Source organism: Bactrocera neohumeralis, chromosome 6 (assembly GCF_024586455.1).
Source record: "Bactrocera neohumeralis isolate Rockhampton chromosome 6, APGP_CSIRO_Bneo_wtdbg2-racon-allhic-juicebox.fasta_v2, whole genome shotgun sequence".
Taxonomy (NCBI): Eukaryota; Metazoa; Arthropoda; class Insecta; order Diptera; family Tephritidae; genus Bactrocera; species Bactrocera neohumeralis.
In genome coordinates this window covers 45439442-45451073 of record NC_065923.1, presented here as the reverse complement: position 1 = coordinate 45451073, position 11632 = coordinate 45439442, and the positions used below count along the sequence as shown (strand labels likewise).

The following is an 11632-nucleotide window of genomic DNA, read 5'->3' as shown; positions in this document are numbered from 1 at the left end:
AAATATTTATTGCGTACTGTACTATTGAAATGAACATCAACCTTTTCAAGAAATAAATCCATACTTCTAAATGTGACCGACCAAGGAAATAGAAGATCTAAGTATTAATGAAACTTCTATATGTAATAAGAATTCTTCATAGTTCTAGATACTGCATTACATTACTACAACAAGTAGTACATATGTCGCAGAAAACTGTGAGATCCAAACTGCTAGCATTAAATAAAAAAATAATTCATTATTATTTTATAAATTTAGTATTTCTGTATGTTCTTTATTCTTTATTAATTTCTCAGTTTTATAATTTTCTCTGTTGTTTATAATTATTAGCATTAGTATTGACTATTATTATATGCTTTTTTTATTATATTTAATTTAAAATTAATATATTTAAAGTTTACGATAACAATCTGCACCGACTTATCTTTATATTTGTTTTCGAAAAACTCCTTAGTATATAGTATAATTAAATCTAAATACAATATATCAAGTTTAAACTAGGTGGCAACTAAACGTTTTGTATAAATTTTAACTACTCACATATCGTAATCAAATATTTGTTTTACATTAATTTATTTATTTTATATATAAGTATTTACTATTTATAATAATTTGGTATAAAAAATAAGAACACACATTTTTACACATATATATTTATGCATAGAAGCAGACATTATGTTTGTATGTGGTAAATGCAAATATGCTTTTGTAGATATTTCAATTATTTTGACGTTTAGTGGTTGATTTTGATTATTGTTGAATTAATTTCGCTTTTGATTTGTAGGTTTTTAAACTTTTTCTTTTTTATTAGTTATTTTGAATCGAAGTCTTCATTTTGACATGTTTAACGCTGTTGTTTCGTGCATATGGTTTTTGTATTATCCGCAGTTTTGATTTACGCCATTTTTATATAAACAGAACGAATTTGCTTAGTTTTGGAGAATAAAAAGTAAAGTTTTTTTGACCACTTTTGCCAATGTTTTATTTTACATAGTGCACATTTGAAAATTTAAGTTGTATTAAATATTCAAAACAAATAAATTGAAAGTATAAAAATTTGATTACCCTTTATTTACTGTATATATTTATATACCTTTTTTAATCTGTAAATTTTGATATGACTTAAGCACTTTAACTATGTGAATAGTACCATATTATTATCTAATTAATATATACTTTTTAATTCAGTTATTATATGTGTTTTTGTTTAGTCTGCAATTTTAATACTTCTTTATTTAGATTCTTTTTTATTTATACTAGGGTACAAGGAAATATTTTTACAGCACTGTTACTCTTAAGTGTCTAGTAATATGTGTGTAATTATGTACTAATTATTCATAAATCTATAACTATAAATGCATGTTACTCATATACAACATTTATATTCTTTAACTTTCAGTTTTCTTTTTTAATTTTATTGCATTACATTTTTCACGTGGAAGATGATGGCGTAGTAGTTAATGAGTATCGTTTCCCAAAAATACTTGTTGCGAACTCATGAATTGGTAGTATGCAAAAAGAATTATTAATAATAATAGAAAATATATAAAAGAAATCATTAAATAAGTTTGCTAAGTGGCTATTTTCAGACCTTTAGTTCGACGTAGATTAGAAGAGAGAAAGCCCGCCATCTTTAATATAAAATAATATCTCATAAAACAATTTTTTAAGTCGTATAAGAGCGTGTTGAATAGTCCGACCACATATAAAAATCTCTCTCATTGTCACAGTGTAATAACGTTAACCAGAATACTCTCAAAAATTCGTGATATTTTATTAACTTGAGAACAGTTACCGATCTGAATGCGATACTTTATAAACGAAAAATGTGTAGTTTTACGTTAATTTCGTGTTTTGGTAGACCTCGTTTTGTTAATAATGACGCCTAATATGCGAAATATTATTCCATAAAGAAGTACGGATTTGCAGACTTTAAGTTCAGGCCTTGTGACATCAAACGTTAAGGAACAACAACATGTTATAAACACTTCACTCAAATGACGAGAACTAGAGATTTCCATCTTGCCGTTTTAAAGGCTTGGAAGCTTTTAACTAACAAAATGGTATCGAAATACTGAAGGACTGTTACACGTGTTCTTTTTAACGAAAATAAAAATAAAACAGAGTATTCATCACCATAATAGGCTCAAAAATTATATCTCTCACTTGATCACTATGAAACATGATAAAAATTAGTTAAAGGAGTTCAGCACTGCTACATTTCTATTATTTCATAGTTAGTAAATAGTGGAACTGTAGATAGTGGTCCATATTTTAGTTATTAAAAATTTCATGTAATTTACTAAATTTTATTTGCAATGAATAATATGATTAAATAATCAAATTTAATTTACTCATCTTACTATGTCATTTTGCTTTGAAGATAGAGTTAGAATAAGCATATGACAACTTATCGTAAACTGTCGTTGCTGAGTGCAGCACTTTAGACACTCTCAATTAAATTTTGAATAGTAAATTTCAATTTCCACGTTTCAATTCCTAAGTTCTAGTTTAATTCAGTAGGTTTTTGAATGTTGTTTTAACACTTTTAATCCAATCTGCTCTCAGAATTTTCTCTCTTTTAAAAACTCCTCAAAAATTTCCTTAAAAATCTCCTCAATGATTCTTGAAAAAAGCCTTTGAAGTCATGAAAATTTCGCTTAATATGTTGCTAAAATGACCTACTTGTATGTCTATAGTTATATGATTTGGAAAGCAGTGAATGATTAACCATAACCTGCTCCATGGTATTCTATCGGGTAATCCAAGTAGAGGTACTTTTCTCATTAGCTTTTTTTTCACAGATCCCACGAAAGTCGGTTGGTATTTCATCGTGGAAAGACTTACGCCTGAACAACGTTTAAAAATCAATGAACTTTATTACGAAAACGTAGGTTTTATAAAAAAGTGTTTAGCGCACTTCGCTCAACTTATTGTCAACATAATCGGCCTACTGAGCATTTTATTCGCAACACTATCTTGAGACCCAGCAATCTTTATTGGATGATATTCGACCGAATAGACTGCGTTTAGCAATCAGTGAAGAAAATATAGCAGGCGTAGGTGAGAGTGTACACAGCAGCAGTTCGGACTGACGTATGGAACGACTTGGCGCATTTTACGTCGAGATGTTAGATTGAAAGGGTACAAAATACAACTTGCACAAGAATTGCAACCACTCGAGCCAACCAAGCGACTTCTCTTCGCCCCATGGGCTTTTGAAAAGTTCCCAGGAGATCCAACGTGAGGCTCATTTCTGGCTCAATGGGTATGTAAACAACCAAAATTTCTGCATTTAGTAAGAGCAATTGGAAAAGATTTAAAGGCTACCATTTTATTCAGAAAAGATAACGGTTTGGTGTGATTTGTGAGCCCTTGGAATCATCGATCTATGTATATTTCTTCAGAAATGATGCCGATGAGATCGTAACCGTAAATGGCTACAGTTTTCACACCATGATGACCGACTATTTGATGCCGGAAGTTGAAGCTGAGACGTAGCCGCGGCCAACATTTAGACAAAAAATAAATATCAAGAAATGTTGTTTCGAATGATAATAAATATTCCACATTAAATTTGAAGTTCTCCGGACGAGTTGGATCACACATTATATGCGCCAGTTATTACTCACATTCATATAATCCGATAGCTATCATACGTTCTCAATAAAGTTCTTCATAAATTGTCCTACCAGTGTTTAGACCTGAACAAGCAGACCAAACGTGACTAATTTTCGGTTAAATTATAATTGTTTTTGTCAGTTTTTTTCCACTGGTGTTCATATTATAGTCAATATCCTTTTGTAATTTTTTTTTTTAGATCTCATACCTGCCGAAGGCTAGAATTACTGTAGAATATTTAATTGCATATTTCTATTTCTCTTAAATTTTTTTTCGTGTATCTTTTCTCACAATTAACAGTTATTGAAACAGTAGCGTTTTTTTCATTCCCAATCATAGCGATTTTAAGCCTTTCACTATTGGTGTGCCTCCTAAAAGTTTAAAAAAAGGATTAACATTTTTAAAGTAAAATCCTACATAAATATTCCTATAAGCTGTCATTATCAAATGCCATCAGACCACATTATATCAGGAATATTATTCAGAATGAAACAACTAATTGCGGACGTTATTTGCCGTTTTCACAGGCATTGCAAATAAATCAGTTAAATCGATCAATGAGCTTTTAAAAGCATCATATACGCTCTCAAATGAAATAAATTATTTATGCTAATTGCATAAATCAAGGTAAATTACTTGCAAAAAGTGCGTATAAAATCATTAAAATCAAATAATATGCTATACACATATATATGAATTCACAAAAAACTATATGCTGGAATGTGTGTTACAGGGTGTACAGCTGTCAATAAAAATTATGGTGGGGCCAACAAGTATAGGGAATGCATTTGTATTTTAATATTTATTTTTGTGTACTTATGTAGCTATGTGTATGTATCTATGTAAGTATGCAAATATTGCATTTGCATTTGTTTAAGTTTCACTTTATCATTGCTTTAGCAAGGATTTCGCATTTACATACATATCTATTTATTAATACTTATACTACGAATTTTTTGTATTAATTTATTTGCTTATTTCGGTTTTAATATAATAATTAAAAATGTTTAGTGATCAGTCATTTCAATGCAATTAATTGCAGTTTTCATTTAACCTAAATTTATGCGTATGCACGTAAATATGTATGCCTACATATTCGTATTGTTCATGAGTAGTTTATGTATTTCACTTTTGTTGAGTTAACTTATTTATTTATGAACATGCTCATGCTCATATATATTGTTGTTGTTACTGTTTATATACGGTATACATGTGCGTTTGCTTGCGCGTGTGTGTTTTTGGCAGCAGTTTATAAGTTTTTAATTATTTTGGTCAAGAATTCGCAATGAATTGCTTACGCGACACACACACTTACGCATGCCAGCACTTTAACGCTCACGCACATCATTTCAACTATGCCAATACGAGTATGTATGTATGTATTTGTTTGAGTTTCTACATAAATGCAGCTGTGTTACTAGTTAAAATGTTGCCACTTACGGCGTACAATTAGTTAATACATTCAGGTTTCTTTACAGCTATGTTGCTCTCCGTTTGTGTTACACACATACAACACACACATTTATATCTTTATCCTATATGAATGCTTGCGTTTAGCATTTAATTTATTGTTGTCGTAGTTGCCTTTAGCTTCCTTTACAGCGTTTTTGTTGCATTTGTTGTCTTTCCGTAACTTATGAGCGTATGCTCTGCTTAAATTTAAGTTATTCTACAAGATTTAATTATACCGTTATTTGACTTTTTGTTGCCGTTTGCGTGGTATGTGTGTCTGTCTTTTACTTTAGTAATTTACCTCTCTGTTTGCTTTGTTTATCAATGTTTAATTTTACTTTCACATTTGATTTAATAGATTATATCTACTAATACTAGCAAGCTTAAGACAATTTATTTCTAAATTACTGCAAGTGTACGTACTTATGTACGCTTGTATGTACATGAAATATTTTATTGAGTTTACTTAGTTCGATTAAGCTGTGTAGTAGTTGTATGTGTTTGTGTTAGTGAAACAATTTGCATATACACAGGAAGCGTGCTTTTGTAGTCACTGCTATTTGCAGAGGCTTTAGGCTGCAATGACTTGCTAACTTTACATTTGTTTAGAAATTATTATAATTGGTGAAAATGTAACTCATACATATATTATCAATTTAAATTAAATTGTTTTTCCCATTGCCAAGAGCAAGAGAAAGTTGATTGTGATAACAATTGCACTGTGAACTAAGTCTAGGTGTAGAATTAAAAATAATAATTACTAATAAAAAAATTAAATAAAATAAAATAAAGTAAAACATATTTTTCTAAGAACCTATTCTAATTTCTCTTGGGTTTTCTAGTTCAGGCATAATAACTTTTATTGTTAACCAAATTTTTGAAATTTTTAACGGCAATGCATTTGATGGAAAACCGTTTAATATGCCACCACCAAAGCTGTAATGCCGTGCACAAACACAAAGTTCTCTATACAAGCTTTTGATACCGATGACGTGAGTAGAATTTAAGATCGATATCTCAAAACCTGAGCGACTAGTTTGAATATACACAGATCGACGGATACAGCCTGGATATGAAGAAGAATACCATTAACTCAGCAAAGTGGACAAACATAATCAGGGCTCTGTATGGCAAAGCCAAACTTCAAGCGTGTTTTTTTCAAAATGGTTTTCAAAGTCGGTGACCAACATCACTCAAAAACTAATCGAACAATTTTTTCTCACCGAAAAAATTTGGTCTATAAACAACTTCAGACCGAAATTTTGGTCAAAAATCCTTTTTTTTTGTTGAGATACTGCCATTTTGTCAAACAGTTTTTTTTTGCTTATTCCTTCCATTTGATTTACTAGATTTTCCATTACTTTAACTAAATCTGTTTGGTTTTTTAATTTCGTAGGATCCAGTTCAGAGATATAGCGGTCAAAGTAAAACGTTTTTATCAGAGGAGGTCTCGGAGATCAGAGGTGGTTCCTTTCCAAATAAATATTTCTACTAAAACTAAGATTTAACATACAGTTTAAAAAATGCCATAATATGTGTGAAAATTTTTGGATCAATAAATTTAAAGTTGTCTCAGAAAAAATTCTGGAAAATTAGCTTTTTTATTTGAAGTCTTAAGATCTTAAAACCACTAAATAAAATCTTTATATTTTTAGCTTTAACCATAATTCTGCACAGTGATACAACTGGTATAAAATCTGAGTAGCAAAACATGAAAGCATTGAAGAAAGCGGACTCTTGATGATGTGTCCACTTTGGGTCAAATCACGTCAAGTGGTTCCCGAAAATTTGGAAAAATCACCGATTTTGAATATTAACAGTTCATTAGGAAGGGGACGAGATGCATACCAACCGATATAAATACTTCGTCAAAATACTTTTTTTTGTTAAAGTCATTGAAGGTTGAAATTTAGAGCATGAAAAAATTGTGAAATTTTTTCTCATAAACTACTGGAGATAAATCGATGAAATTGTGTGAAGTCAAAGAAAACTGGTCGTGCTATATTATAGATATCAGGGACCACTTGACGTGGTTTCACCCCTATTATAATGACCTCAGCTCGCTAATTTGCTGTTTGTAAATAGAAAATGGATACTTTAAGCGAAATAGTATCCAATAGTTAAGTAATCGCCGGCGGAAAGTATCGGGTGGCGCAAAAGTAATTCTCCTATCAAAGTCACTGTATGGTGTGCTGTTTTTGCTGGAGGAGTCATCGGATCTTTTTTCTTCGAAGACGTCGCGGGCCAAACGGTTACTGTCAGTGGTGAGCGCTACAGAGCAATGGTCAACGAGTTCTTCTTGTAGCAACTTGATGAATTGGGATTGGAAAACATTTAAAAGACCAAATAAAAATAATTCACAAGCAGAATCAAAGTTTTTCAATTTTTAAAAAAATTACAGCCAAAATACATCGGAAGGTTATTTTTGCGTATGTGTATATATATGATAAAAAATTAGCGAAAAATAATATATTAATTAAAGAGTTCTTTGCTAAAATGTATAATATACATACTTAAAAAATTGTATATTTGTTTCACTTGTGTTTTGCAGTGTTCTGTATGTGACTGTATGTCTGCAATGAGTTTTTATCACATGACAAACACCAAACAAAAAATGTGTTTTATGTATGATTTCATCTGTGTTTTTACTTATATAATAACACATTTATTTTTATTTTCACTCTTAGTAATATCTATATATACGCTCCTAGTTTATTTTATTAAGTTATTATTTTTGATACTTTCACACGCTTAATTCCACTTTTTTGAATGTTGTTTCAGTATATGTTTTTTGTAAGTTTAGCTTTTTCACATTGTTATGTGTTTTTGAGTTAGTATATATGCATTTATGTATATGTATATATATATATATATATATTTATTTGGCGTAGGGATGATTTACATCGGGATTTCGCATGAGCGTACTATTCTGGCTGCCCGGCATTGTTGTTGTGTTTTGATCATGATTGCTCAGTATCTTCTCTGTTTCCTGCCGGCTGTTGGCCATTATGCGGCGTATTGTTGGTGCGCAGGGTGTACGTCAAAGGCGCGATTCCTGCGCATGTTCATGTCAAACCTGACTGTGCGCATTCATGTGCATTGTTTCGGCCTCAGATGCGGCACTTAATTGTCCGGCTGGATAATACTGCAAAGAGGCACAATTGAGGTACTGTTTGAACGTTAATAATAGTTGTGACCACAATGTTATCAAAATTCAATACAAGTGTGTGAAATAATGTAAATGCAAGTGTGTGTGTTAGTGTGTAGTATGATATACACTGCAGGATTATATACTTTATTCAACTCTTGAATATATATTGCATTCTTGACTGCATTAGTTCAATGCCTAAATATAAAAGGATATATATATGATCTTAAGTCAACGCAATGTAGAGGAAGAAGGAGCTAAAGCCTTCATTGACATACATATATAATATATTTATAACGTAAAACGTTAAACGAACTGGACCACTATCGCAGAGCCATGCTTTCACCGGTCGAGAGTTTTTAATAAAGAACTTATGCCCGGGGCTGGTCAAATACTTGGCAGGCCCTAAAATGGTGTAAGTAATCAACATGTAACGGCTGATCCAAATATAGGTACCTTTTTCAATAGTATTTTTCTGACAGATCACGCGTGAGTCGTGTCAGACTGTCAAGTTGTTTTGGTTTGTATTATTTAGCATTTCATCCTGGAAAGACTTACGCCTAAACAACGTTTACAAATTGTTCATTCTGTAAAGAATATGTTTCGTACGCTATACTCAACTTATGGTCATCATAATCGGCCTATTGAGCGTACTATTCGACACAATCACCCGTCTTGAGACCCAGCATTTATTATTGGATAATATTCGACTGAATAAACCACGTTCAGCACGCAGGGATGAAAATATAGCAGCTGTAGTTGAGAGTGTATTCGAAGGCCGTGGAGAGACCGTGGAATCGGCGCCGTTCACAGCAGTTTACGTCGAGATTTTCAATTGAGACCGTACAAATAACATCTCTTGTAGAAGAACTGAAGCCGCTCGACTTTTTAAGGCGACATCATTTCGCTCTATAGATTCTTAAAAAGTTCGAAGAAGTTCCGATGTTTTCGAGCCAAATTGTGTTCATCGATGTGTCTCGTTTCTGGCTCAATGAGTATGTAAACAAGCAAATTGCCGCTTTGGTCCATATTTCTTAAAAAATGATGCTAGTGAGAAGGTAACCGTCAATGGCAACTGTTATAGCGCCATGATAGCCGACTATTTGATATGCCTGAAATTTAAACTTGTAGTCTCGGCGACGTTCGGCTTCAACAAGTCGTCACCGCTTCCCACATACCGCATCAATCAATGGAGTTTTTGCGAGAACACTTCTATAAGCAGATAATTTCACGGTTTGGGCCGGCCGATTGGTCACCAAGATCGTGTGTATCACACCGTTAAACTTTTTCCTGTAGAGATATATAAAGTCTAAAGTCTACCGCTTCGATTCGGACATTGGAGCAACACATCACGCATGACATTCGCCATTAACCAGTTGAAATGCTCAAACTGCATAACTGAGTAAATGGTTATCAATACTGCATGTATGGTGAGGTAAAAATTTTAGTACTTCATCAATTTTAACAAAACTTTTGGAATTTGTTCACTTATTTTTCCTCTTACAAAAGCCTCCTATCGCGTTTATAAAAAAAAATTGGAACGACCAGTTTTCTAACGAAATCTTGGCAATGCCGCATTTACTCAGAATTGCACGTTTTGCACATTGGAAAAAATAAAACGATCGCGTGATCAACATAACGGGGATTTACCACTATTTTTCGTTTACTTATTCAGTTGCATTTTCTGTGCACGTGTTTCACTTTTTTAAAGTTTTTTGACGAGATAACATCTACTTAAAAAAAAAATGAAGAAAATATCTGTTGAATTAGAAAACAGCATCGTGACATTGACAAGAGATGATCTCTCGTCTAGGCAAATTGCAGATAAACTAGGTGTTAGCCAGCGTACTGTAACCAACGTGCAAAAAAGGCGAAATGTTGTCTGGAAAACAAACAAAGGTGGCCGACCAAAATTGCTCACGGACGCAGATGCACGCCTAATGATCCGGGAAATGCAAAGGGACAACACAGCTACACCAGAAAGGGCCGCAAAAGCTATAAATAAGGATGTAAGCGAATGGACAGCACGCAGAGCACTGAATCGGATTGGTTTTGAGTCAGCAGTAAGAAAAAAAAGCCGGCATTATCTGAGAAAAATAGAAAAGCACGACTCAGTTTCTGCAAAAGCCATAAAAATTGGAACGTTGATGACTGGAAACGTGTAATTTGGTCTGACGAGGTGAAAATAAATCGTTTTCAATCGGATGGAAAAAGTTATTACTGGCGGCGACCCAATGAAAGGATTCAAAGGCATCACGTGAAGCAAACTATTAAGCATGGCGGAGGCAGCTTGATGATGTGGGGCTGCTTCACATGGTGGCATATTGGACCAATCCATAAAATCGATGGAATAATGAAAAAAGAGGATTACCTTAATATATTAAAGACCTACTTGCCCGATTTTGTAGACAAAAGCGCGTACCCGGAGGAAGAAGTAGTATTTCAGCAGGACGGTGATCCCAAACACACCGCTAAAATTGTGAAGGAATGGTTGGCGCTTCAAAAATTTTCGGTGATGGAGTGGCCTGCACAAAGTCCTGATCTCAATCCCATTGAGAATTTATGGGCAATAATGAAAATGCGATTGGGAAAGCACGAAAGAGCACCGAAAAACCTGGATGAGCTGTACAGTCGCATACAAACGGAATGGAACAAAATACCGAATGAATTTATTCAAAAATTAGTTGAGAGTATGCCAAAACGCATAAAAAGCGTAATTAAAAATAAAGGGCTGTGGACAAAATATTAAAAATTAATAAGTTATTATGGTTATTGCAAAACGAGCAAAACCGAGTAAATATTAGTATACTTTGAATTACTTCATTATTTAAGAAAGTTGATCTCTTATCTTTACTGTTATATTTTCTGTTTTTTAATACAATAAAAATAAAGAAATTCTGAAAATTTTGTTTAAATTGATGTATTATTAACATTTTTATATAATTATATGTGCAACATTGGTAATCATTTACTCAGTTATGCTGAAATTAAAAGCAGCGATTTAACAAACTATAACAGATGTATAAAAAAAACTGGCAGCACTTGCATTACATCCGTAGGCTGTCTTCTGACACATGAGCATGTGTATTGTACTCTCTCTCGCTAATGAAGAAGAGAGCAGCATACTACTTTTGGTGACTCCGCCACAGAAAAACAACTACCCACTGTTATTTGATCATTTACGTTTTGTGAGTTAACTAATATCAACAGTATGGTGGCTAGCGTCAATATAGTAGTGGTATCCAAATACCAACATTTGCATTACACAAGACAACTAACTACTGAAATTGGCAACGGATTAACTCGCTGCTGGTTTTGGTGCATTATTTATGTCCTGTTTTCGTATAATGAAATGTTATAGTCAGGCGGCAGTTATATGCAGACCTTGAATATCTTTTGGGGAAAATATGC

The 11632-nt window shown here is 32.7% G+C and overlaps 1 protein-coding gene across 2 annotated transcripts in view; it reads right to left on the bottom strand.

Annotated features, from left to right (window-relative positions):
* Positions 1-736: 736 nt before the first annotated feature.
* Positions 737-11632, bottom strand: part of LOC126762724 (glutamate receptor 1) — a 149320-nt gene continuing 138424 nt past the window's right edge. The window contains exon 16 of one of the 2 annotated variants that reach the window (XM_050479684.1): positions 737-8242. In XM_050479684.1, the coding sequence (XP_050335641.1) occupies positions 8144-8242 (99 nt within the window). In that variant the 3' untranslated portion in view covers positions 737-8143. The remainder of the gene's footprint in view (positions 8243-11632) is intronic. The other variant, XM_050479686.1, reaches the window with a different exon arrangement.